Below are 26,294 nucleotides of genomic sequence, written 5' to 3'. Positions count from 1 at the left end.
TTAGCACTGTGATTCCTCTAGCGCTCCCTCACTCTTGGGCACGCTCAGCTAAGGCCTGATCCTGGCCTGGCAACCTGCTGCCTGCTTGAAAGCCGCCCCAGAAACTGGACTATTCCTGGGAAGAGAGTGAGGACTCTGGCCTTCCTTAAGAACTTCCCAGACTGGAGATGGGTCAGGGGAGGAGGGCGCACCGCTGAGTGGATGGATGGCCCGGAGCCAGCCAGGCAGTTTTATTGAAATATTTTTAAATAATTTGCACGTGTTAGTCTTGTGTGTCGGCAATGCTGTCTAGTTCAGTGATCCCCGTGGGAAAGCGAACCCAAGGGGTCGGATCGGAAGTGCTCTGTCCATTGAGACCATGCTGAGGCTCCCCTAGACGGGGAGAAGAGCCAGTCAGCCCATCTGGGGCTGGCATTGTCCAGCAAGTGTGCTCTGTCCTTACAGGCTATCCTGAAGGCCAAGGCTGGAAGCCTGAGATCGTAGGCCTTGCTGCTAAGAGCGTGCCCCAGGCAGCTGCAGGCTGGGTGTGGGTGGCTTGGCATGGTGCCCTCGGTGGCAGAGAAGACTGCCCGCCTCACAGTTCAGGTTGCGGTAGCGGGCAACAGCTGGGGTGGGGCGGGGGCACATGGATAGGAAGCCAAAGCTGAAGGGGCCAAGGCAGCAGCCAGGGCAGGGCAGGCCCTCCTCAGGCTCCCGGGGAGCTGAAGGGGGTGGCGAGGGTTCTGTCCGCTCCAGGGCTGCTGCCCGGGGAAGGCTATGCTGTGCTCGGTTCCAGGGCTCCCCAGCCCATCCTTGTGGGGAATTGACCACCACAGCAGGGGGGTTATTATTGAGGGGAGGTCCTGATCTAGGAGACCAGGGTTGAGAGGCTGAGGAGCAAGTACTGATGAAGTTGTCGGTGGCCACAGCCAGAGGCAGCTGGGGAGCTGGCCCCGGGGGTTCTGGCTCAGGGCTGCTGCCCTCACACTCCATCTTCTCTTCAGCTGAGGGGCCCATGGGGGCAGGGCCAGGACCTGGCAGTGCAGTCTCCATCCGTCGGGGGAGCTCAGGGGATGAAGGTAGAGAGCGACAGCGGCGGGCGGGTGTGTCAGGCTGGACCAGGGTCTCTGGAGTGGTCACCAAGGGCAGCTGGGTGGAGGTCAGTGGTGATGGCCGTACCAGGGGCAGCAGAGTGGCTGGCTTGCAGGGTGTGTCCAGGAGTTTGATCTTGCCACCCCTGAGGTCTTCCCGCAGCGAGAAGGGGTTGACTCGTGTCAGAGTGTCCCCCCAGCTGGGGGGTGACTCTGGTGAGGGTGGCAGGGAGAGGTCGGAGCGGCTGCGGGAGAGCCGGGGATCTGGCCTGGGAAGCGTGGCGGAGGGATCTCCTCTTGGAACAGACCCTGTACAAAGAGAGGCGTGTGACCACTGGTCTCAGCATCTGCTCAGAGTGAGGCCCTTATTCCCCAGGATAGCGGGGAGGCAAGGGCTTAGGAGAGGGAGTTCTAGGTGCTTTAGAAGGGAGGGCCACCTGTTTTCCTTGGGGAGAACAAAAGGTAACCTGTGTCTGTGTACACCTGTGTGAACAACAGGACGCTGGAGCTGGAGGTCAGAGGTCAGAAGAAACTTTCAGGACTTGGCTCCTTCCTTCCACAAGCACTTTTGACCTGATAAGCCCTCCCCCAGCCCTCCCCCAGCTACCTTTCCTTTCCTACCTCTGCGTTCTTGGGCTAAGACGCCTCTCCATCCCACCCAACTCCACCTGACCCCCAGCCCTTCCACCGAGGAGGTCCACTCAGCCTCTCCACATAACTGACTCTCAGGAGAGGCAGAAGGACTTCTGTTGGGCCGGGGTCATGCCCACTTACCCTGATTGTATGTTAAGGGAGCCTTAGAGAGGGGCATCTTGGAGAGGGGAGCAGGATCAGGCAGCTGCTCCAGGATCTGCTCCAGGTGCTGGGTGATCTCGGAAAAAGGGGCACGGGTGCTGGGTTCCATCTGATGGATACAGGGCAGCTTACTCGGGGCTCAGGAAGAAGGTACATTTTCCTCCCATTATCCCGGGGACTTAGAAGACCGCTCATGGATGGGGTCAGGGAGGGAAGTGATGCTTACACTGCAGCAGTGGATGGCCAGAAGCAGGAAAGGCAGTGGGCAGTCATTTCCCACCAGTGTTCGAAAAGCAGGCACATCCAGGCCAAAGTCCTGTGGGGACAGAGGAAGGGGTGCCAAGTTAGCCTTCCCTGGGTTCTGCTTGTGCCCCACTGAGAGGGTCTCCACCTCCAGGGAGCCCTCCTTGGCTATGAGGCACCTATTGTAGAATTGTGGAGGTTACCTCACCTCAGTACGGGGTAGGTAGTCAGGGTCCGCAGGTACTCGGGCAATGAGTTCACAGAGGACGATCCCAAAGGCGAAGACATCGGCCTGGAGGTAGGAGACGGACCATGCCAAGGGGGAGGAGGTGGCAGCTATCTTGTGTTGGAAGGGTGACAGTGAGGGGTATGGGAGGAGGGGGGGAGGGAGGGTTCCTGAATATTTGGTAGGGTTGTTGGTGGATGGGGCTCTATCTCAGGGTCTCTGGGGGGGCACTTGAGGCTCTTACCTTCTCATCATACAGCTCTCCCCGCAACACCTCTGGAGCCATCCAGTATGGGGAGCCCACCACAGCCAATGGCTCCTTGCTTGCCCCTTCCCTGCAGGAGCAGAGTGGTCAGAACCCTCTATTCAGACATCTCCCCCAAGCAAAAGGGGATGGGGTGAGCCTTCTCCCCACCCACAGAAAATGTCACAAGCGTATAGGGGATCCTTGGGAGGCTTGGGGTATGAAGGGCATTCACCTCACCTATACACAGGAATCTTCTCAGCCAGTCCGAAATCACCCACGACAGCTGTGAAGCCTCCGTCTTCCCTTCGGACCAGACAGTTCTGACACACACACAGAGGCATCCTCACACACCCATCACCTGCTCTCTGGTCGTCCAGTATATCCCCAAAGCCCTGTGCCACTACAGCCTCACCCGACCTTCCCTCCCAGCCTCCAATGCACCCCATTATTGCAACCTCATTCAATACTCAGGGAGACACTTAGTTCCTCTGAGGACTCCTAGCCCTGTTCTTTAATAATTTCCAACACCTTGTCACCCCAACATCCTAATGTATTTACTACCAACATGCCAGCGTCCACAGGCCAATCACAACTTTACAGTCACAAACCCTTTTTCATTTCCCCCGCCCACCTCGGCCAGCCTACCTTGGATGTGAGGTCTCGGTGAAACACACCTTTGGCATGTAGGTACCGTAGGCCTTGGGCAATGTCCAGTGCTAGGTGGAGCCTGACTGGCCAGGACAGGGGTTCCGGGGAGCTGAGCAGCTGTTCCAGGGTACCCCCATTCATATACTGGGACACATAAGGGGAAGAAAGGGGAGTGACTGCCAAGGCTTCAGTCTGTATTCTGTCCGCCACTCATAAGCCAGGTGACACTCAGGAGGATCACAAAGGTCAGAAGCGTGAGTCTGTGCTCCACGGTTCCCATTTACATCCTAGGCTGCCCTGTCCACCACAGTAGCACTCTGAGTAGCTAGCTAGCTATGTCAGCCAATAGATATAAACACAATCACATTCGGTTCTTCTGCCACACCAGCTCTTGCTTCAGTCTAGCCATGTGTGGCTCCTGTGTTAGACACAGACACAAAATATCTCCATCACGTTAGAAAGTCCTATGGATCAGCACTGTTCTCAGGAATGACTCTAGCTGAGGATTCTGGTATGTGGCTTGCCCAAAGGAAGTTCAGGAAGCCTGTTGGAGAGGGTCCCAAGGTCCCAGGTGGCTCCTTTTAAATCTCCCTGTAGCTCCCCCAAGCCCGCTGACACTTGCACTTGGAGGTGTGGTGCCTTCCCTTTCCTGGCCTATGCTTAATGCTTACCTCCGTAAGAGCGTGCAGCTGCCCCTGGTGCACACAGACCCCCATGAACCTGAAAGACGATGGAGAGGACAGAAGGGGAGGCTGTAAGAGCCCGGGCTCCACCGCATCTCCCTCCTTTCCCGAGGGACCTTTCCATTTCCCTCCTGCCCAGCAAGAGGTTGGTTGGGCCGTTCACCTGAGGATGTTGGGGTGCCGGAGCCGGTTCATCAGCTGCACCTCTCTTAGCGTGTTGCTCCGGTTACTGGGAAGCTTGTTCATCTTCAGCACCATGACTTGCCCCGACTGTCGGTGCCGAACCTGGGGGCGGCAAGGATCGGTGCGTGCCCCGCAGGTTGGGTGGCTAGCTCAAGTACTGGATCTCTAAGCCAGGCTGTGGGCCCCTAAGTTCTAGCCTCCCGTCCAAGGCTCGGTCCCGCCCCTCTACCTTCTCCTGTGGGTCCTACCTTGTAGACCTCAGAGAAGAAACCGGCCCCGATCTTCTCTGCGCAGTCGAAATCGTCCACACGCGCCAGGCTGGACACGGCGCTGCGGAGGGCCCGGTAGGACGAGGGCCGGCCCCTGCCCGGGCCTCCGCCTGCGCCCCCCGGCCCCTCCCCCGGCGCCTCTCCCGGCCCGGGGCCCCGCAGTGGGGGCCGTTCCCCGGCCATGGCCGGGCCCCCAGCCTGGGCCTGCTTCACATGGCCGGGTCCCCGGGACCCGGGCAGGCCGCGCTCGCCATGGGCGCCGGCCCAGTCCGATCCCGGGTGCCGGGACTCCCGCTCTCGCCGGGAGGACCGAGGACCTGCCGAAGGTCCTGGACCCGCCCCCGCCGCGCCGGCGAGCTGGGCCCGGGGGGACGCCGCGGCGCTCGGCTCTGCGCGGGGCCTGGGCCTGGGCCTGGGCCGGGCGGCGGCGGCGGCGCTCCGGGGCGCCGGCGGGCGGGCTCCCCGCGGGCGGAGGCGGGCGGGCGGCTGCTGCTCCGCTTCGCCGCCGGGCTCAGGCTGCGCGGCCTGCCCGGGGCGGGGCTCGGCCCGGCCTGCGGTTAACTCCTTGGAGCCCGGGCTGCGGGCCGGCCACGCCCCCTCAGGTACGCACCGGCGCGTAGGCCGGGCCGTGAATAACCGAGGGACTTACGGGTGGGCTGCGGGCGCGACGCCGCCTGCGCCCTGGGCTCCACGGATCAACCCCGCTGCCTGCCTGGCCCGCGCCCCACCCCGACTGCCCATTTCTAGGGTCTTTTGACTCGGACGCCCTAAATCTCCCGGCTCGCTAACACCTGTCTCCTCGGGCGGTCGTGGTACCCGGGGCTGGAGGGAGCCTCTGGCCGCATCCCTGCCCTGCCCCGACCCCTCCTCACTCCATCCCGAGTCCCCTAAGTAAAGTTCAGACCCCGGGGCTCCGCCCGGGGCCCACCCTCCTACTTCTTTGTCCTAATGACCCTCTTTTAAGAGCAGCCTCCACCTGCGGGGAAGCCCCGCCCCCGCCAGGCCCCGCCCCCTTAAAGGCCACCGCCCCTCGCAGCCCGCGCTCCCTCGGGGGGACCTTTCCTTGGGGTGACACTGCCCCGTCCGTGTGTGCCCAGAGCCCCTCCGTGCTGCACCCCCTGCTCTTTGTGTTCCTTTCACTGAGGGGGACCTCCCAGAGTGACTCGGCCGGCCATTGTGACCCCGCCTCTCAAGGTGACTCCTCCCCTCGCTCTCGCCTAGCCCGCGGCGGTGTGACCCTGTCGGCAGGTTGCGCCCCGCGTCGCGTAGACGCGAGTCTGCCCCCTCAGGCCAGAGGAGGAGGTGCAGAGGCCTCGACAGCGGTTGGGCTCCTCTGAGCGCGCACGCCCGGTCTCGGGACGTGGCTTTGGCTCGGCCCGGCGTTTCCGGCTCGGCCGCTGACTCCTCCCCTCAAGGTCGTCGTGAAACAGCCAATCATCGCCAGGGGTGCGTGACGTCCCTGGATCCCGGCGGACAGAGGCCTCCTGGCATCCGTGAGCCTGCTGCCACCTCGCGGCCGAGTGGAGCGAGGCGGGAGCGGCTGCGAGGCTGCCAGGCGGTCTTGGAGGCAGTGCACCGTATAAGGGAAAAAGAATCGTGCAGGTTTGGAGAGGGAAGGGTAGGGTCATGCACAGCCGTTCCAGAGACAGTGGGGCAGGCCAGTGCATGTTTGTTTTTCCAGGGACTTTGGTCTCAGCAAAGCATAGTCTTCGCATTAAATTAGAGTTAACTGAAGAACTATTCTGGGATTACAAGTGTGTGTTACCATGCCTGGAGGGAATTTGTTTTCTATAGTTTGTGCAGGGTCTAGAGACACTCGGAATGTGCACCTATGGACTAATTAACCTCTGCATGGTAAGCTTAACCGACACTGGATTCTGGCCCTGCATTCCTATTTGAGGATTAATGTTGGCGACGGTAATTTCAGGCTGAAGAGCCTGCTTTTAGGAAGAGCGCCGTGCTGGTTGTAGTGAGGGAGAGAGTTTCGGAAGAAGGCGGCCGTGGGGTGGTTCCATCTGCTGGGGATGAAGACTGAGGTAGGGCAGGGCTAATGACAGAGAGGAGGGGATGTTAACTAGCTTGGGAGGTGCGTAGGAAACCCCGTGGAGGAACCGCTGCAGCCGGTTCACTGTTAGGTTTCTAGTTTACTGGGTGATGTCACCTGTCTTTAAAAGCTGATGTAGATGCGGGTGGGAGATACGCACCGCGCACCCACCCACCCACCATACACACGCAATACTACCTTCTTTCTCACATGTGAACTACCTGCGACTCTCCTGGGGGTAACTCATGGCCAATCTTCGTTCACCCACATGTCTGTCCCCTCTCCCAGTTATTTGGTACATATCTATGGCATTATTTTATCAATAAATATTTCAGTATATTACCGATAAAAATAAGGGTGCTTCATTAAAACAAAATGATAGTGTCATTGTCGTGTCTTTAAAAATTAAACTAGTAATAGAGCTGGCAAGATGGCTCTGCAGGTGGTGCTTGCTTCAAAAGACTTGGAGACCCGAGCTTGATGCCTGGAATGCACGCACAGTGGAAGGAGAGAGTCAACCCCACATGTGTCTTGACATGTGTGCCCTCTCACAGCCTACATACACACAATAATAAAAAATAAAATTAAAAGTCAGACGAGCACCTATTATTCCAATAGTCAGGAGGTCGAGGCAGGAGGATCACAAGTTTGAGGCCAGTCTAGGCCACATAGCAAGAACTTATTTTAAACATCAAACCAAACAATAATATCAAGTAGCTAGGTGTTCACTTGTTTATGTTGGATTTTCAAAGTTGTCTATTTTAATCAAAATCTAAATGAGCTCCTCACTTTGCTCCTGAAATAGCTTTTGATCTCTTAAAATCTCTTGTCTGCTCTCCATCTTTCCCATTATCAGTTAACAATGTTTATGGTTTTATGTGTATGGGTGTTTTACCTGCATGCACATCAGTGCCCAGTGTATTTGCCTGGTAGCCAAGGAGGCCAGAGGAGGGCACTGGATTCCCTGAAACTGGGGCCACAGATGGATGTAAGCCTCCATGTGGATGCTGGGAATCGAACCCTGGTCCTCTGGAAGAGCAGCCAGTGCTTGTAACTGTTGAGCCATCTCTCCAGGCACTTATTATAATTATTATTATTTTATTAAAAAGCCGTAAGAGTTGGAGCATAGTGGTGCACATCTAGATTACCAGCACTCGGGACACAGGCAGGGGGATTTTGAGTTTGGGACTAACCTAGCCTGACACTGCCTCAAAAAAAGGAAACTTTTCAAGCTGGATATATATATAGCTGGGTAGCAGAGTTCATGCCTGGCATGCTTGAGGCCCTGGGTTCCAGTTTTCTGTACCGGGGTGGGGGAATGCCCCTTTTTTCTGATGGTTAATATTATCAACTTGATTGAGTTGAGAAGCAGCTATGTCAGTAAAGCACTCCTCAGGGTGTGTCTGTGAGGGCATTTCCAGAGAGGATTATGGGGGACAGACACACCTAGAGTGTGAGCGGCACCATCCACAGTCTGGGGTCTCAGTGGGATGGGAAAGTCCACAGCATGGGTATCCTCTCTCCTTCCCGGTGAGGCTGTTTCAGGAGCTGCACAGTTGCATCTCCTCACCAGATCGACAGCAGCCACCAAAACCCAGAGCCGGAATAAATACTAGAGATGGGGTTTTCTTAGGGTTTGGCACTGGGACAAAAAAACCTAACAGTTTCCATGTTAACTATTTGTTACCCAGAGATCCAATTCATAGGAAAAGCTGGGTAAATGTTTCCTTTTACCAACTTTCAGATAGTGTTGCTGTCCTAGCCTCTTCCAAGGGGGCCAGCGAAGATTCTTGTGTGCAGCACCATGAGCTCATAATTGAACACGTGCCATGTGCTCATGTGTCGGCAGCTGAAGGAAGGTTAGATGCTTGGATCATCTATTTTGTTTTGGTCACTGGGAACGTCCCCAAGTTGGTACCCAGGTTCTTATTTCCTCCCCAGACAGGGTTTCCCCCGAGACAGTAGTTTTGGTGCCTGTCCTAGATCTTGCTCTGTAGACCAGGCTGGCCTCGAACTCACAGAGATCTGCCCAGCTCTGCCTCCCGAGTGCTGGGATTAAAGGCGGGCACCACGGCCTCCCGGCCCCAGGTTCTTTTGACATGAGGCATGCTATGGTGTGGATGTCGCCTTTGACTCACATGTCAAATTTTAATTGCCACTTAAACTGCTATTAAGAGGAGGGACAGACACTTGGGAGATGATAGGGATGGCTAGCTATTGGGGGTACAGCCCTTGTGAATGTCCTGATGGTGTCATCTGAGGACTGGGTTCTCCACAAGAGGACAGATCCATCCTGAGTTTCTCTGTCTCGTTTCCTGCATTCCTGCTTTCCGGCATGTTATAGTGCAGTGTGATGTCCCTTGCCTGATGCCAATACCATGTTCTTGGAATTCCTGTCCTTCAAATCCATGAGCCAAATTGACGTCTTCTGTTGTTGATAAATTGTGTAGTCTTGTGGAGGCCCAAATTGCTCAGGGTCAGAGAATCTGAGCTTGCTTTACACAGCGGGGCTGCATAAGAGGATGATTTGACCATGGGCGTGTTTACCAGGTGTTTGGAAGGGTCTACACTTGGCTGTATGGTGTGCTTTGATCTTGAAAGGGGGAGGTCTCTTGCCTCTCCCCTTGGCATGTTATAAAAAGCCTTTGGAATAAACTTTTGAGGCTGCTGGGTGTTGATCCAGGCCCTCCTAAAGTTATCCTGTGTTTCTGTCTTTTTTCTCTTCCAAGTCTCTCTTTCTATCTAATATTTTCTTATTCCTCTCTCTTCCTCAGGACCCCAGAAAAGGTGGGAGCTGGCCTCCCACAGTCTCCCACATAGTCTGTTATAGTCTATGGCAGAAACAAGAGACTATGATAACTCTCCATCTTTCTATCTCCTTCCTTCCTCTTCCCCCTCTCCTCCTTCTCTTCCTCCCTCCCTCCCTCTCCCTACCTCATTCCTCCCTTCCTGCCCCTTCTCTCCTTTTTTAAATGACACGGTCCTTTATAGTCCAGGCTAGCCTTGAACTTGCTATGTCCTTGAGGCTAGACTTGAACTCTTATTTTTTTTTTATTCTTCCATCCTGACTGCAGCTTTCTGCTCCCCCCTTCCTCCCCATCCAGTCCCCTTCTGTCTCCCCTCAGAAAAGGGCAGGCCTCCCAGGGACATCAACAAGATGCTGCATAACATGCTACAATAAGACCAGGCACATACCACCACATCAAGGCTGGTCGAGGCAACCCAGTAGAAGAAAAGGGTCCCCAAAGCAGGCAGACAGCCCCGCTCCCACTGTTGGGAATCCCAAAGAACACCAGGCTACTCAGCAGTAACGTGTGCAGAGGACCTAGGTCAGACCCCAGAGGCTCCCTGATCTCTGACCCCCAGAGCTCCAGTCAGTTGATTCTGTGGGCTGTGTTCTCAAGGTGTCCCTGACCCCTCTGGCTCCTCCGATCCTTCCTCCTCCACAGGACTCCCCGAGCTCCGGCTAATGTTTGGCTGTGGGACTCTGCACCTGCTCCCATCAGTTGCTGGATGAAAGTCTCTCTGGTCTCTTTGATGAGGATTCTTCTAGGCTCCAGTCCCAGAACACTCTGCAGGCAGGACAAAGGGTGGGTTGAAGGTTTTGTGGCTGGTTGGTGTCCTAATCCCTCCTTGAGGCATTGCCTGGCTACAGAATTGGCAGGTTCAGGCTCGGGGTTCCCCAACCACCCCCAGTCCACCCTCAGCATCTACTCTATTTCCTCTTCCCAGGGAGAGCCTTGTGTCCCCCGCTTAAGCTCTCATTACTTAGCCTGTCTGGGTCAGTGGATTGTAACATGATTATTTTTTACTTTACAGCTAATATTTGCTTATGAGTGAGTACATACCATGTTTGTCTTTCTGGGTCTGGGTTACCTCTCTGAGAATGATTTTTTTCTAGTTCCATTCATTACCCTGCAAATTTCATGATGTTACTGTTTTTAACAGCTGAGTAATACTCCATTGTGTAGATGTACCACATTTTCTCTATCCATTCTTCGGTTGAGGGACATCTAGATTGTTTCCAGTTTCTGGGTATTATGAATAAAGCCGCTATGAACAGGGTTGAGCACGTGTCCTTGTGGCAGGATGTCCTTTGGGTATATGACCAAGAGTGGTATAGCTGGGTCTTGAGGAAGATCAGTTTCTGAGACACTGCCATATTGATTTCCAGAATTAGCCTTGAACTCTTGATCCTCCTGACTACCTCCTTTGTGCTGGGATTGGAGGTGCACATCACCGCTGCCAGCTTCTTGCTATTTTATAAGACATGTTTTATCTTAAAAAATGTTTATTTTGTACATATCTAGACGAGAACTGGGTCAGCTGTTTTCACACTGATTTTTCTTTGTTGAAAAGGGAATTGCACTTATACCCAAAGATGAGTACTAGGAATAGATGGTTATTTGACATTGGGAAGAACAGGTAACTGGATATAGTCAATGGCTGCCCCTTTCAAAACAGCCTCTCCCAGCATCTTTATTATGACAATGTACACGGGACACCTGTGTATCCTTCACCTAGATCAATGGGTCTTAGCACTCTGTTATATCAGATCTGTCTGTAATAAGATAGGAAAGCAGTGTTAGATAATATAGTTAAAGGGCCAGCCTCACAGGCATGTTTATGAGAGTTTGGGTCTCCACAATCCATGTAAATGGCATGTGGGAATGGTAACTGAGCGTGACCCATAGGGCAGGATTAGCCATATTGGCCAGCTCTGGGTTTGATTGAGAGACCCTTCCTCAGTGAATAAAGTGGAAGAGGAATCCAGAATGATGGATGCCTCATATTAGCCTCAGGCCTCTACATGCATGTGCAACAACACCCCCCCCCCCACACACACACGCAAGTGGGCTAACACACATGTAAAACATGCACACACACACACCCCACACACATAAAAGTGGGGAAAAAATCTTATCATATCATTTGAAGATAAATTGCCCCAAATTAGGAAACTTGTTTAGCATTGTCCTGTGATGGTTGATATTGACAGTCAACTTGGAGGGTCTGGAATCGTCTAGGAGGCAGGTCTCCAGGCACACGTGTGAGGGATGGTCTTGATTAGGGCTGTTGAGGACGAAGAGCCGCTTTAATGGAAGGCGGCATCATTCTCTGGGCTAGGGCCCTGGACTTCGTAAGGAAGAGAAAGTCTGCACAGTGTTCACGGCTTGCGCCTTCCTGACTGCAGACGACGCCATGTGGCCAGCCGCTTCAAGCCCCTGCTGCCTTGAATGCCACATCATGACGGCCTGTGCCCTCACTGTGGCCGGAATAACCCTTTTCTGTGTTAAGTTGCTTGTGTCAGGGTATTTTATCATACTAGCAGAAAAGGTAACTGACCACCCTATGTAGTTACATATTGCGTCTTGACTCAGTTTCTTCATTGGTTCTTGACAGTTTTCCTAAGTCACTGGCTTCTGTTTCTCTGTGTTCTTTGCTGGTTTTTCTTCAACTCCCTGCCCCTCCAACAGGGGTACCCCTCCTCTTCTCTGTACATGCACTGCGGGTCAAATCATGGTTAAATACTCTTCCTATGCTGAAGAACCCCAATTTCTTTATCATGGCCCAATCTTGCCTCTGAACTTTTGACCCTTCAGTTATATTGATGACTCTTTCTCTTCACCTGAATATATGATTTTTGTTTTTGTTTTTAAACTGAATGGGTATAATCCCAACACTTGGAAGGTGGAGGCAGGAGAATCAAAGCCATTTTCAGCCTACATAGAAAGTCTGAGGCCAGACTGGGTTATCTCAAGAAAAGCAAACAAAACAAATCAGTGGGTAGAAAAAAATTCTCTCTCTCTTTTTGTTTTAGACAAGGTCTATGTAGCCCTGGCTGTCTTAGAACTTGCTAGATAAACCATGCTGACCTAGCACTCAGAGATCTGTCTGCTTCTGTCTCTCAAGTGCTGGGACTAAAGACGTGCACCACCAAGCCTGGCACAAATGCTTTAGTCCCAACTGCCCTCTATGTGTCTCCACCGCCTAAATTCTTATCAAATGCTCAGTGGAAAGCTGAGCTAGCCCGCCCCTGTCTTGTATCCAGCACATTAGCAAACATCATGAGACACCTCTGGAATGTGTCTGCAGCATGATGACTGCCACCTCTGACTCAGTGTCCATGTCCTCTCTTAAAGCGGCCTCCTCCTTTTTAGGTCTCCACGTTAATAGATGTAACTTCTCTACAGCACTGGTTCTCAACCTTCCTAACGCTGAGACCCTTTACTACAGTTCCTCGTGTTGTGCGGACCCCAACCATACATATTTTCATTGCTACTTCATAACTGGAATTTTGCTTGTGAATTGTAATGCAAATATCTGTTTTTCCAATGGCCTTAAGCGACCCTGTGAACTGGTCGTCCACCCTCCCCCAATGGGGTTGTAGCCCACAGGTTGAGAACCACTGCTCTACAAAGAGGGTTTTGGGGTGTGTGTGTGTGTGTGTGTGTTTTCACTTCTGGGAGTTCAACCCAGGGCCAGGCAAGCTCTCACCAGAACTACACCTGTAACCCTAGAAAATTCTTTTTAAAACATTAAGTCTGATTGTTTTACCTGTGTGTGCAAAGCCTGCACTCATCTCAAGTTAAAATATTCTCTAGTAACATTTACACGTTTGATTTCTAATTTCTTGTCTAAGATCTCCAATATAAAGTGTGAAATAGCGTGAAATGGTGGTCGTAGACAGTAGACAGTCTTACCTTGTTCCTGACTTTTTCTTTTTAAAGACTTCTCACTCTATAGCCCAGAATGGTGTCAAACTCATGGCAAGCTTCCTGTGTTAGTTTCCTGAGTGACGGGGATGATAGGTTTAGATCCTTATTTTTTATCTACCTATCTATCTATCTATCTGTCTGTCTGTCTATCTTTTCCCCCCTTTTTTTGTTTTTGTTTTTTGAGACAGGGTTTCTCTGTGTAGTTTTGGTGCCTGTCCTGGATCTTGCTCTGTAAACTAGGCTGGCCTCGAACTCACAGAGATCCTCCTGGCTCTGCCTCCCAAGTGCTGGGATTAAAGGCGTGTGCCACCACTGTCCTGCAATATTTACTTGTTTGAGTTTTGTGTTTTGTTTTTTTTTGCCAGAGCTGAGGATCGAACCCAGGGCCTTGTGCTTGCTAGGCAAGCACTCTACCGCTGAGCTAAATCCCCAACCCCTGATCATTAGTTTTTAAGTTAAATTTGTGTTTGTTTATTTATTTGTGTGTGTGTCATGGTATGCATTTGGAGGCCAGAGGACAACTTGTGGGAGTAGAGTAGGTTCTCTCCTTCCATATGGGCCCCACGGATCAAACTCAAGCCTTTAGGCTTGAAGGCAAGCACTTTTTCCTGCTGAGAAATCTTGCTGGTCCTTGATCTTTAAAGGAACGCTTTCAACATTTAAGTGTAAGGTTTACTATATGGGTGTTTTGGGTAGTAATAATTTATGTCAGTTACCTATCAGTTACAAGAGTGCCATGTGACAGGCAATATCAAATCTCACTGATTAGCCAGGCATAGTGGTACATATCTGTAATTATAATTACTTGAGAGGCAGAGGCAAGCAGATCAGGAGTTCAAGGCCAGCCTCAGCCGCATAGTGAGCTGGAGGGCAGCTTGGCCTATATGAGACTCTGTTTCAAAAACTAAACCGGGGGATGGAGAGTTAGCTTACTGATTAAGAGCTCTTATTGTTCTTGCAAAGGACCTGGGTTCAATTCCTAGCACCCACATGGAGGTCAACCACCTCCTCAGGAACCAGGTGTGCATGTGGTACACAGACAGACATACATGCAGGCAATACACTCACTTAATGCTAAATAATAAACTAAGCTAAACAAAACATTAAACCAATCAAAACAAAACACCCCCCCCCTCCAAAGAGTGCCACAGACAAGAGTTACTCTCGCAAGTCTGTGGTCCAGTGAGGTTGGCTTTCTGACGTCTGTCGTTAGAAGGACTACTCTTTCCTCCTCCTCACGTTTCCCTCCTCCACCAGCCTGGCATGTTCTCATGGTGATGGAAGGGAAGGACAGGAACGCAAGCATATCTGTAGGCGCTTTCTTGGTTGCCAGCTTGAGTGGGTTTAAAGACCCCTAGAGCTCACTAAAGTACACAGCTAGAAGTGTCGGTGGGCGCGTTTCCAGAGGTTAGATCCCGAGGGCTCCTCTCCAAACAAGTGCTTTAGTCCACTGAGAGGTTCAAAAGTTGAGTTCACCACTGGGAGGTGGTGTGCAAGGTGGAGCCGGGTAGGAAGCAGTAGCCAGCCTTGTTCTGGCCCCTCCTGTTAGCGGTTCTGCTCTGGCTGAGCTGTCCACCGGATGTGGGCTGCTCCTCCATATACTCCCTGCCATGATGGACGGAACTCTGTGAAATCATGAGCGAAAGAAATTCTTCCTCGATTATGTTGTTTCTGCCAGATATTTGGGGCAAGAAAAGTCTGTGTGAGCTGCTTTTGGTGTCTCTGGTTCACATCATGCCTGCCCAAACTCCAGTGATCCAGTTAAGTTCAAAATAGGGAGAGGTGATATTCTAATGTTAAACCAAACACTGCACTTTCAGGTAAGTATAGTACTATGCTATTTAGTAACTTCTTAGGGGATGTTCTAGGAATTACAATCATAGTCAAACTGTTGAAGGGTAAATTCCGAACCTTGTAAGTAATAAAATAACTCTGATGTATCATGTATGCCGGATATGTCCATGGATGTCCAGGCTTGTGCTGGATAGTTCCATGTCAACTGGACACAAGCTAGAGTCATTTGAGAAGAGGAATCCTTAATTTAAAAAATGCCTCCAGAGGATGGGGCTATGGGCAAGCCTGTAGGGCATTTTCTTAATTAGTAGTTGATGGGGAGAACACAGCCCACTATGGGTGGCGCCATCCCTGGGCTGGTGGTCCTGGGTTCTGTAATGAAGCAGGCTGAGCAAACCATGGGGAGCAAGCCAGTAAGCAGCACCCCTCCATGGCCTCTGCATCAGCTCCTGCTTCCCGGTTCCTGCCCTGTTTGAGTTCCTGCCTTGGCTCCCCTCAGTGGACTGTGCTTCAGGAAATGTAAGCTAAATAAACCCTTCCCACCAACATTGCTGTGGTCATGGTGTTTCATCACAGCAATAGTAACCCTAATTAGGACAAGGACAATGGCTTCCAGGACAGAGACATGTATGTTTAACTTTTTGAAAAACTGTTGAAGTTTTTTGACAACTGAAATCCAGGGCCTGGCTGGGTGGTATTGTTGGCAGCACATGCTTTTAATCCCAGCAATCAGGAGGCAGAGGCAGGTGGATCTCTGAGTTCAAGGCCAGGCTGGCCTACAGAGAGAGTTCTAGGACAGCCAAGGATACACAGAGAGACCCTGATAAATATCTGAAACAGTTGATAACTATCTGAATTTCTGTGGATTTGATTCTATTTTTGTTTCTGGCCATAATTCTGGATATGGGAGTCCTTCAATGTGTCCTCTAACTTTAATGCTGTATAAATAAGCCATGGTATTTGAATATATATTTCATTGTAACTGTCAAATAGCCAATGAATGTTGATTATTGCGGATTTGAAGAATGTTATAAATACAAAGCAGGCAGATATTGTACCCTTATCTTTCCTCTGAGATGTCCAGACATCACTGTTTCTGTTAGTTTCTTCTTTTTCTTTTTGGGTATGAACCTGGTTTTTTTTTTTTTTTTTTTTTTAGCTGAGGACCGAACCCAGGGCCTTGTGCTTGCTAGGCAAGCACTCTACCACTAAGCTAAATCCCCAACCCGAACCTGGGGTTTTATACATGCCAGGCAAGTGCTCTACTCCTGAGCTGTATCCCTAGGCCACTTTTTTCATTTAATTTTGAGGCAGGGTCTCATTGTGTAGTCTAGGCTTGCCTTGAACTGACTGCATAGCCCAGGCTGGCCTGATTTTTTGAATAAGCCTCCCTAGTAGCTGGGATCACAAACCTGCAGCGATGGTCCCGGCTGATCCTGATAGTTTCTTCCACTTTGGACCACAGATAGAATTGTATCATTATAACTTTTGGAGTATGACACACTCTCATCATTGACCCATGTTTTATTACAATGTATTTAATAAGCAATTATGGAAGCACTCTTCCAAAGAAAAACTGGAATTTTGACAGCAACACATCCATTTTGTCTTATGTCATCTGGGGTGAGCATCCGAATCCATGCTATCATTCTCTTTTCTTTTTAAAACAGTTTTATTTTACCTATAGTATTTTTTTCAAATAGCCCACCTAGGCTGACCTTAAACTTGCTACATAGTTAAGGATGTTAAGGATGATCTTAAACTCCTGATTCTCTTGTCTCTATCTCTTAATTCCTGCAATTACGCCCTGGTGTCTATAGTTGTTTTTTTTTTTTTATTAAACAAACAAATATTCACTTCTTGTTGCAATTTTGGTAGAATTTTTTTTCAAAGGTCTTAATGCCTTCTATTTTTACTGTTTTTTTTTTTTTCCTCTTTTGGTGGTGGGTGATGGTTTCATTCTGTATCCCAGGCTGGCTCTGGACAGTCGTTCCTTACTCTCCAGAGTGTTGGGGTTACAGGTGTGAGCCCCTGTACCCTGCTCATCCAGATAGAGATGGATGCTTGCCCAACATTAACTTACCAGTCAAATGATTGACCTGGGAGCCATATGGAACTCAAGAGCGATTGCTGGACAGGGTTGAGAGGAGAACAGAAAGCTGACTGCAGCTCTGACCCAGGAGGCGGCGAGCTGCTGATGCTGCTCTCCTAACTGGACCTTCACTTTGTGGGTGGATGCCTCACTGGGTATGGCAGCCCCCTGGAACAGCTGTTACTGTGGTGACACCCAGTGGGGGGTGGGCAGAGGCAATGAGAGTTCCTCCTTGCACACTCTTCAAGGGCGCAGGAATACTCTTTACACAGATGGAATAATAAGGCTGTCTCACGAACTGGAACGCTCACATAAATAACATGAATCTAAAGCAGCTCTACTGTTTTGTTTTTCATATAGCCCGGGCTCACTTTAAATTCCCTGTACAGCTCAGGATGACCCCCCGGGGCCCTCCCTCCTCTGTCTCCCGATGCTGTGATTACGGCTGGGGCACCACACTGTAGTTTAGGTAACAATGGGAACTAAATTCAGGGCCTAAAGTGTATAGGCAGGCACTCTACCAACTGAGCTATGTCTCTAGCCCCTAATCTGTTCCTTAATTTACGTGGTTTGTTTCTTCTTTTTAAATAATTTGTAATGCTAGGGTTCTGGCCCAGGGCCTGTGTGTATTAGATAAGTGAGCTGCCCCTGAGCCACATGGCTTAACTCATGCCCTGATTCTAAGTGCTGCTGTATCTACTACAGAAAAATCATATCTCTGGGCAGGTTTGTGGCCAAGCCTGTAACCAGCAGTTCAAGGTCATCCTCAGCTACATAGTGAGTTCTAGGCTAGCCTAGGCCCCGTGGGCCTGTCTTCAGTGCCCCCACCCACTGAGAAAATAACAGCCTTGTTTTAATCCTCAGCTTCGAATTCTAACCTTTCCAGTTTTCAGTTTCTATCTTTCTCCTAACCCCACATCTGTGACTGCCCTTGACTCTTCTTGTCCCATTCAAGTGTCATGGGTTGCTGTTTAGTTAGCAAATTAGCACAGACAGACAGCGTGCTCTGTATTATCATGCCATCCACTTGCTACTCTATGAAGTGGTAACATCTGTATTCCTGTGTTAGCTGAGAAAACTGAGGCGCAATGAATGTGGCCAAGGTTCATTCATATCAAGTGAAGTTGAAATCCAAGTTAGTAGTTTGTTTTGAGACAGGGTCTTGCTATGTATCCCAGGCAGGCAATCCTCCTGCCTCAGCTTCCCAAATGCTAGCGTTAGAGGAATGTGCCACCACAGTTAGCTTTGAGCCTGTTTATTGGTTTAAATATTAAGGCAACTCCATGTAGTTAAGAGGGGGGCTTATTTTGTGGGGTAACTTACAAGTGAAGGGATAGATAACAGGGTCTGGGAAAGGTGTAGTGCAGTCCAGTGGTGTTCTCTGGAGAACTCTGCTCTGTCTAGCTCCAGCATCCAAGGTCCAGGAACCAAGAGAGCTGGTGCATCTGGATCTCGGGTCTTCAGGGGTCCTGTCTCAGCCCTGCCTTGCAGGCATGACAGTTACTGAAGCCTCAAAGGGGGTGGTATTTCCAGGTCAAAGCTGGAACGGCTACCCACTACACCTGTTTCGTTTTCAAAGATTTTAGGTAATGATGCTTTTGGCTCTAAGTAAAAGAAAGTGTAGTAATGGGCTAGAAAGCCTAGTCCGTTCAGCTGCTCAGTGTTACTATCAAGGACTTGGCCTTTCTGCTCGGCTTCATCTGTTCCATCCCCATGCATGGAGGCTTTGTCCACAGTAACTTTCTCAAGGGTTCAAGATGCCTGCTGAAGTGTTCCTGCAACCCACCAAGGACTGTTTAGAGGCAGGAAGCAATGTCACTTCCTTCTATGTGTCTCTTTCTGAGGAGCCAAGACTTTCCCCCAGGACCCTTCCCAGCTGCCATAGCTCCTCTCCATTTTGTTCAGAGGGCCAGAAGCCCAGGCTTAGACTCTAGATCTTTTTGTTGTTGTTGTTGTTGTTGTTTTTTGTTTGTTTGTTTGTTTTGTTTTTGTTTTTCGAAACAGGGTTGTCTGCTGGCCTTACCCTTTATCCTCACATGAGTTGCCTTCTTCCCTGGACCCCTTGAGTGGGAGCACCCCTCCCCCACATCCACTGGGTCACCATTCACTGACCTTCCTTAAGTTGGAAGCTGAGGCATCGGGAGCCAATGAGAGGAAAGTCAGTCTTTTTTCCTTCTTTTCTCCCCACCCCCCAACAGGGTTCCTTTATATAACAGCTCTGGCTTTCCTGGAACTTTCCTGGACCAGGTTGGCCTCAAACTCACAGAGCTCCACCTGAATGCTGGGATTAAAGGTGTTCGCCACCACCGTAAAGTCGGTCATTGAGGTCACTGACCCTCAGGGCCTCAGGAAGCTCAGGGATTTTAACCTTCACACTGTAGTGTGGAGAATTTGGGATCAAAGGAAGTTAAGGTACCTGCTCCAAGAGGTTGAGGCCCTCAGGATAGAAGTCAAAGCTTGCCTGGCCTCATGCCCCAGTTCTTGCCCATATGCCACAATTCTGGCTTCACATTCTGATGAATTAAAATATATCTGTGCCCTGGGGCATACGCGTGAGCAGTAGAGGGCTTGCCTGGCGTGCACACGGCCTGGGATGTCCAGCCCTGCCCTGGAAAAATAAACATCTGTATACGTTCATGTGGGCTTCAGAGCAGACAGGGTAAACAGTGCCACCTGCAGTTGTGAATACAGCGGCTCAGTCCTACCCGAAGGCCCGTGAACTCCCTCCAGTTAGTGCATCCTGCCATCCACAGGGTGCTGAGCCGAGCATAGCATACTGATGAGGTGGATGATTCATGTTATAGCAGCATCCAGGAAATAATCCTTTATTAATGCAAGTCATTTTAATGATACTGCTGGAAGCTCTAGGATCCCCCACGCCTCCCCCCCAAGTCCTCCCACCCTCACGCTCTCCCCTTTGGATGACTCAAGTTCTCCTTGAAGCCTTTTTCTATAGAAACCCCAGCTCTTCCCACAAGCCTCACAGGGCGCCACAGCCACCTCTCTTCAGCCGGGAAGGGCCTTCAGCAGGAAGTCTTCTGACACAGAGCCAGATGGCCGTACAGGTCTCATCCCCTCACCTCCACCTAGAGGCTTTCTTGGGATGGAGTGAGGCAGCTTACGCCTCAGCCTCAGCCTTGCCCCGCGTGACAGGTTGGCATTAGTCTGCTCCTCTCCAGCTCGGCTGGCTTTGCCCTAGCAATCTCCACACCAGGGCCTTCCTTCTCTACCCTCGGCCCCGCCCCTTCCTCTGGCCCCGCCCCTTCCTCTGGCCCGGGAGCCCTGGACACAGTACACACAGCCCAGATTCCCACTGGAGGGAACTAGAAGGAACTGTTTGGGTTCCCATGGCTGTGGTCAACACCTTCATCCCAGGGCTCAACCCTCAGAATCCTCATTATATTCCAGGGTAAGACTTCTTGCCAGAATGCTTTGGGGAGCAGGGGTCTGGGGATACAGGTGTTGGTTCACTTAGACATTGGGTCAGGCTGACATCTTGGTTTGAGAATGGGGGTACCTGTGGCGTTTTATGAAAAGGGGAAACGAGAGGCTAGAATAGCTGGGTCTAACAAAGTTTTGTGTTGTGTTCTCTATGGAAACGGGCTGAAAGCCGGGCGAAGGATCAGAAACCCAGGCGGAGGGCTCAGATATGCTTGCTCCGGGTCTCAGTGGTTTAATGCTTCCCTGGCATGCACAAGGCTCTAGGTTCAGTCTCTAGTAGGTAAAACAAAGAAACAAAAATGATCTACAGACTAAAGCTGGGAGTGATGGGTGGTCAGTACCTGCCTGATCCCAGCCTGGGGTGGAGGGTACAGAGATCACAAGGGGTTTGGTCTAAAAAGAAACACACACAAAGAAATACACGATTGCTCCAAGTATATACCAAGAGCAGGGGCTGGCTGCCTGTGTCAGGATGGTGGTGGTAGTGGGGGTCAGTCTTGGAGCTGAGGCAGCATCCTGTGCTTCAGGTACACTGGACACTGCCCACTACTTCGGTTCAGCATGGGCCAGACCTATGGGCAGGTGACCGGTCAGCTACTTCGAGGCTCTCCTGGTCTAGCCTGGCCTCCTGCCCACCGTACACTTCTGCCTCCCATCCAGTCTCCACGATCCCCTATAATTTCCAGGGGGAGGCTGCCTCCCAGGCGTGGGCATGAAAGGCTCAGCTCCAGGATAATCCCTGGGTATACAGGTCTGTATGGAGTCCTAAACGGGTGTCTCCTTCCCAGGGAATGTGTCCCGAATACTAACACATCTTTCTCTCTGCTAGGTTTTATACCACAGGCACAGTTCATTTTTGCCAAGAATTGCAACCAGGTTTGGGCTGAAGCTATGGATGATTTTACGCAAAGGCATGGGCCGCAGGAGAGCCATGGATTGTTAAAGGAAGCCAAGGGAAGAAAAGAGGAAGACCAAGGGCTGGAGGCTGAGGGGCCAGAGCTGAAGCAGGAGGTGGCCCAAGTGAGATGGGGAAGGCTAGTGGTGGGGTGGAGTTTGTGTGCAGGCCTGGGGTCACCATGGGGAATGTAGCTGTGCATACAGGACATGGGACTTGGCTGCCAGCTCTGTCTCCTGGGAGCCTAACCTTACAGTCCTATTTTTCTGTTATTAACATGTCTCACAAGGCTTCCCCCTACTCCATGGATGACACAGATCCCCAGAAGTTCTTCATGTCAGGTGAGAGGATGTGGGTAACGACCAAAGGCCTGGGGGATCCCCAGGATGTCTTGTCTCAGCATCTCCCCACCCCCAGGCTTCACTGGCTATGTGCCCCGTGCTCGCTTCCTCTTTGGCTCCAGCTTCCCCGTGCTCACCAACCAGGCACTGCAGGAATTTGGGCAGACGTGCTCACAGAGCAGGGTGCAGAAGGATCCCAAACCTTCCTCCCCACTCCCCAGGTCCAACTTCCAGAACCTGGGTCTCCTCCCTCACTATGGAGGCTACGTGCCAGGTGAGAAGCGTCTGAGAGGCTTTGGGAACTGGGGGGTACCTGCAGGTGGGGTGGTTTGGGGAATTGGAATAAACAGATAAGGACGATGTCAGATTCTGTGATTTAGCTTTAGAGAGGAAACCGAGGCAGCTCAGAGGGAGTTGGGAGCAGATTTCAGAGGGCAGTTTGGAGAGTCTATACAAATTGGCTCGGAATTAAATGGATTTCTCTTTCATGCCTCTGGCCACACATGACAGGACTCTCTTTGCCACACAGGGTATAAGTTCCAGTTTGGCGGTACATTTGGGCATCTCACCCATGATGCTCTGGGTCTTGGCACTACTCAGAAACAGCTCTTGGCTTAAGTACCTGGACTTCAAGTTCTCCTTTTCATCCTATCCCAGTGATCTTTTTGGGAGGAAGAGAGGTGGGAAGGGAGAAGGGCACAAAGAAAATAGTCTGGAGGCTGAGCACCTTTTTATTAATAGGTGTAATAAATAAATAAATACATAAATAAATACATAAACAGAAGCCTGGCTCCTCCTCCTATTCTGACCAGGCTCTGGTCACTGCCTATTTACAGCCAGAGGGGCTTAGGACCCCAATACTGTCATCCACCCTCATTACCACTCAGTGAACCCACAAATGACCTCTGGGCCACCTCCCTCCAGAGACTTGTCTACACCCGTGGAAGTATTGGCCCAGATGGGAGCCCAGCACTGTCCTCCCGTCCTCTCCCGGGTGGAGGTCTGGACAGAGCTGCTGGGACAGTTGAGGAGGAGTAATTAATACTGAGCACAGGGAGCAGGTGCCAGCACAGGGACATGTGGCCCCCAGCTCTCAGTCTACGTTTTGTAGCCAAGCCTAAGGGCTTGGGAAGGACTCTCAGGCTCCGAGTCTTGGGGAATATGAGGGTCCCTGAGGCCACCAGCATGCACAAGGCCTCAGTTTTGGCTGCTTCCAGTTGGTGAACTTGGAGTTGGGGTCAGTGTCACATAGGCCAGTGGTACCAAGCCAGTATCAGGGCCTCGGCTACAGCGCAGCCAATCTCCTCCGGCTGCTCCCAGTACCCGCAGGATATCTCCTTTGTGGAAGCTCAGTTGTCCAGGGCCTGTGGCCAGATGGTGGCACAGTGCCTGCACCTCGCTGGAGAAACAACAAACGGCAGTCAGGGAAGGCCTCCAGAATGCCAGGAAGCTCCCCAGTACTTCATCCCCCTGGCGTACCACGGAGGTTTGGAGGGCAGGGCTGGCAAGTGTGAGTCCTGCAGGTTCTCCCTGGGCTCCGGCTCCCGACGGGCCCCCATCGTCTGTGCCACGAGCTGGAACACAGACCTGTCCAGGCTCAGCCAGTCTGACGGCAGCCTAGAGGAGAGGAGAGGGAGTCTGCCTGTGCCCACATTTAGGCCGGCTCTGCCAGCCACACCACCGTCTATGGCAGCAGTGCCTCTCACCTGTTTGCGGGCCGAGCGTCCCGAGGAGCTTTTCGAGAACCGAAGAGGTGTCCCCACTTGATGCCCCCGGGTGACGACTCTGCAGTCCCTTCTTCATTTTCTGTTGGTGGGGCAACGGGCCCTTCCCTCTCTCGACTTCGCCTCAGCTCAGCTAGCACAGAGTCAGGGGGGCTCCCCATCCAGAAAGGCCAGCCCCTTTCTTGGCCAAGGGCCTCCTCAGGGGCAGGGCAGGCCTCAGCCCCCTCTACCACACCTTCCCGTGGCGGGGGAGCCTGGGAAGGCCCCCCACTGCCTCCACCTTTCTTCTCACTGCCAGCGCTGCTGCGAGGGAATCTGGAGCCCTCCGTAGCTCCCTCGATGTAGACCTGGGAGCTCTGCATGAGCTGGTACCACCAGCCAGCCTGCCCCCCTCGGGTCCACCTGCCATGCTCTGAGCTGCCCCCAACCACGGCGGCCGCCTCCTCCGTGTCTTCCTCCTCCTCCTCTTCTCCACCTTCGGAGGCACCCACACCCTTCACCCGCTCCCCAGGGGCCACCCTGTCCGAGTCTCCGGGGCCCTCCTGGCCTCGGGCCCTGGCCAGCTGCAGTGTGGAGTGTGCAGACAGAAGCAGGTCCTGGGACACACGCAGCAGTTCCTTGTGATGCCGCTGCTGCTGCCCACTCTGCAGCAGCCGGTGCTGGAAGAGCAGGTCGAGGCTGAAGGGCAGCAGGGCTAAGGGCTGGAGCAGAAGCAGCAGCTCCTCGAAGAGGCCAGGGCACACGGTGTGGGCGGCGCGCAGGAAGCCCCAGGGCTGGTAGTGGGTCTGGATGATATCTAGAGAGAGAGAGACCGACTCACACACAGGGGAATCCGGCCTGAGAAGGACACGGAAAAGCAACCTGTGCCGGCGCGCATGCCTCTGCCAGGCTGCTCTCTGCTTCAGTTCACACAGGGCCCGCTGCAGTGAGTGGGTGGGGCATGCATCCTGTCACCCCATGTGGCGGGGTTCATGGCCACCCTGACTCCTAGACTGCCTAAGTCTGCTGCTGCCCCAAGGTTCTAAGTCAAGTAGAAGCCCCAAACTCCAAGAATGAGAGTCTGGGTGGGCCTCCTCCCTGTTTCCTGTTCTGAGTTGGTAAGCCAGACCAGGCTGTGGGCATTACCTTCATGGTTATACAGGTGATTAAACCAGAACTCCAGGGACCGGATGCTGTAGAAAGATAGGCGAAAGGGTTAAGTCTCGTGTGGATACAGCCAGACGGTGAGGTACAAAGGACGTGGGTGCAGAAGGTCAGGTACAGGGAGGAAATACGGGTGGACATCTGTGGCTGGGTGCTGCCTGGTTTACGCTGGGATGTCAATGGGATGTGGGGAGTGGGGTAACTGTGGAATTCACAAATCACTCATTTTGTCTTGGAATGGAGGCGGCATACGTCCACCAGAGTGACGACTGCTTTTGGCCAAAGGTAATGACGGCCGCTACGTGGGAAATACTACTACTCTGGCATGCTCTCTGAGGTGAGTCTAGGTTGGAAGCAGAATTTAGAAGTAGAGCTGGAGTTGCGAGGATCACAGTTTGCAAGACCATGAACCCTGAGACACCTAACTTGTCTCTAACTGTTGCTAAGTAGGCCAGGCCATGGGTTTGTAGGTGGACAAGAAGGTTGGTGGGCAGTGTCAGGAGGGTGGGGTGTGGGTGCAGAGTGAGAAAGCAGTGTCTGCCAGGAGGCTGCAGCTGGGTGGGCTACAGGGACCCCAAGGCCTTGCACAGGCACTGCAGACGCCCTCTGTCTCAGTCCAGGCAGTCAGCCCTTTAGAGGACACAGAGCTATGGTGATACTGCCTGCTTAGATCTTGCCTTCTACACACTTACTTGAGCAGGCCGAGGATGAAGGCGTTGAAGCGCATAGTGTGACTGGTGAGTTCTGGGAACTGGCTGACTTTGTTGTAGAGACCATGCAAGACCTTGGTGGATGGGCCTGGGGAGCAGACAGGGATGGAGATCACATCTCTGGAACCCTGAGTTCTGTATGGAACCCAGTGTTGAAATCCAGCACCTACCTAGCTGTGTAGAAGCCTCAACCACACTCCAAGGCATGTTCTTACGTTGTCCAATGATCACATCTAGTACGAAGGCCTTGAGCCCGTCCTCCAGCACAGCTTGGACTGCAGGGCACAGGTACTTCAGAACCAGGTGGCCTACATTGGGGCTCACAGAACTGTTTCCCAGCTTTGCCTGCAGATGCACAGGGCGACATCAGAAGCCTGACCTTGTTCTCACTTGGCCAGCCCACCGGTTTCCCTCTGGCTATTTCCATCCCTGATTCCAACTCTGGGCTCTGGATTTGAGAGAGCAAGGGAAGGTGACAGACAGCTGAGTCTGCAGGACGGAGCTCAGCTCCTCACAGTGCAGCCTACCTTGACACCAGGATCCCGGCTTGTGCCAAAATGGGCCACAATAAGGTCCACAGCAGTGTTGACAGCTTTCACCAGCCCTGTGAGGAAGAAGTCGATGTGATAGGTCCCTTCTTTGAGACTCCAGCCCACCCAGTGGTGGAGAAGAGGAAGCTGGCCCACGCTCACCCCTGTCCCCTCCCCATATATCCTTGTCCTTGCACTCATTGTGGGGGGGGGGCTGCTCTCTCCACAGAGGGCTCTCCCCTCTCTGACCTTTACATCTCACTTGCTACAAGGTACTCTAACTTCTCCTTTGCTAAGCTCCTGCCCTTTTGCCCACACTTATGCTTAGTTATTTTACCAACATCTCCCTAAAATTATGCATAGGTCACTGGTCACTAATCTGCTAACAGCATGTCCCTGTCCTCGTCTTCTCTAATGTCACCAACATACGCACTCAAGGGGTTATACCTTCAGCACTTAGGACTTTTCGTTTGTTAACATGGTCTCACTATGTTACC

General features: G+C 52.1%; 3 protein-coding genes across 10 annotated transcripts in view; 1 reads left to right on the top strand and 2 right to left on the bottom strand.

Moving 5' to 3' along the window:
- Positions 1 to 194: 194 nt before the first annotated feature.
- Positions 195 to 5,742, bottom strand: Tesk1 (testis associated actin remodelling kinase 1). Its single transcript, XM_036177636.1, has 10 exons — positions 4,344 to 5,742; positions 4,076 to 4,197; positions 3,901 to 3,949; positions 3,227 to 3,373; positions 2,819 to 2,901; positions 2,579 to 2,669; positions 2,317 to 2,400; positions 2,092 to 2,181; positions 1,845 to 1,974; positions 195 to 1,379 (listed from the first exon to the last, which is right to left on the bottom strand). The coding sequence occupies exons 1-10, from the start codon at positions 4,545 to 4,547 to the stop codon at positions 493 to 495; spliced, it is 1,887 nt and encodes a 628-aa protein (XP_036033529.1). The 5' UTR covers positions 4,548 to 5,742; the 3' UTR covers positions 195 to 492.
- On the top strand, positions 4,800 to 26,294 carry Fam166b (family with sequence similarity 166 member B). Of its 5 annotated transcripts, XM_036177641.1 has the most exons (8): positions 4,800 to 5,966; positions 6,159 to 6,218; positions 20,982 to 21,205; positions 21,284 to 21,474; positions 21,639 to 21,690; positions 21,767 to 21,964; positions 22,220 to 24,894; positions 25,173 to 26,294. In XM_036177641.1, the coding sequence occupies exons 3-7, from the start codon at positions 21,016 to 21,018 to the stop codon at positions 22,306 to 22,308; spliced, it is 720 nt and encodes a 239-aa protein (XP_036033534.1). In that variant the 5' UTR covers positions 4,800 to 5,966; positions 6,159 to 6,218; positions 20,982 to 21,015; the 3' UTR covers positions 22,309 to 24,894; positions 25,173 to 26,294. The 5 variants fall into 5 exon arrangements, with proteins under 5 accessions (XP_036033534.1, XP_036033533.1, XP_036033532.1 ...); XM_036177640.1 differs by lacking the exon at positions 6,159 to 6,218; XM_036177639.1 differs by lacking the exon at positions 4,800 to 5,966 and having other exon boundaries at positions 5,973 to 6,218.
- The window catches only part of Rusc2 (RUN and SH3 domain containing 2), a 48,488-nt gene continuing 44,597 nt past the window's right edge, over positions 22,404 to 26,294 (bottom strand). For all 4 annotated transcript variants that reach the window (XM_036177634.1, XM_036177632.1, XM_036177631.1 and 1 more), the window contains exons 6-12: positions 25,795 to 25,871; positions 25,438 to 25,612; positions 25,250 to 25,355; positions 24,540 to 24,586; positions 23,397 to 24,210; positions 23,170 to 23,307; positions 22,404 to 23,089 (exon numbers count right to left, since the gene is read on the bottom strand). In XM_036177634.1, coding sequence (XP_036033527.1) covers positions 22,888 to 23,089; positions 23,170 to 23,307; positions 23,397 to 24,210; positions 24,540 to 24,586; positions 25,250 to 25,355; positions 25,438 to 25,612; positions 25,795 to 25,871 — 1,559 coding nt within the window. In that variant the 3' untranslated portion in view covers positions 22,404 to 22,887. The remainder of the gene's footprint in view (positions 23,090 to 23,169; positions 23,308 to 23,396; positions 24,211 to 24,539; positions 24,587 to 25,249; positions 25,356 to 25,437; positions 25,613 to 25,794; positions 25,872 to 26,294) is intronic.

The sequence above is a fragment of the Onychomys torridus genome, chromosome 2 (genome assembly GCF_903995425.1).
Source record: "Onychomys torridus chromosome 2, mOncTor1.1, whole genome shotgun sequence".
NCBI classification, from domain to species: Eukaryota; Metazoa; Chordata; class Mammalia; order Rodentia; family Cricetidae; genus Onychomys; species Onychomys torridus.
The sequence above is the reverse complement of the archived record's forward strand: the minus strand, read 5'-3'. Positions and strand labels throughout refer to the sequence as shown.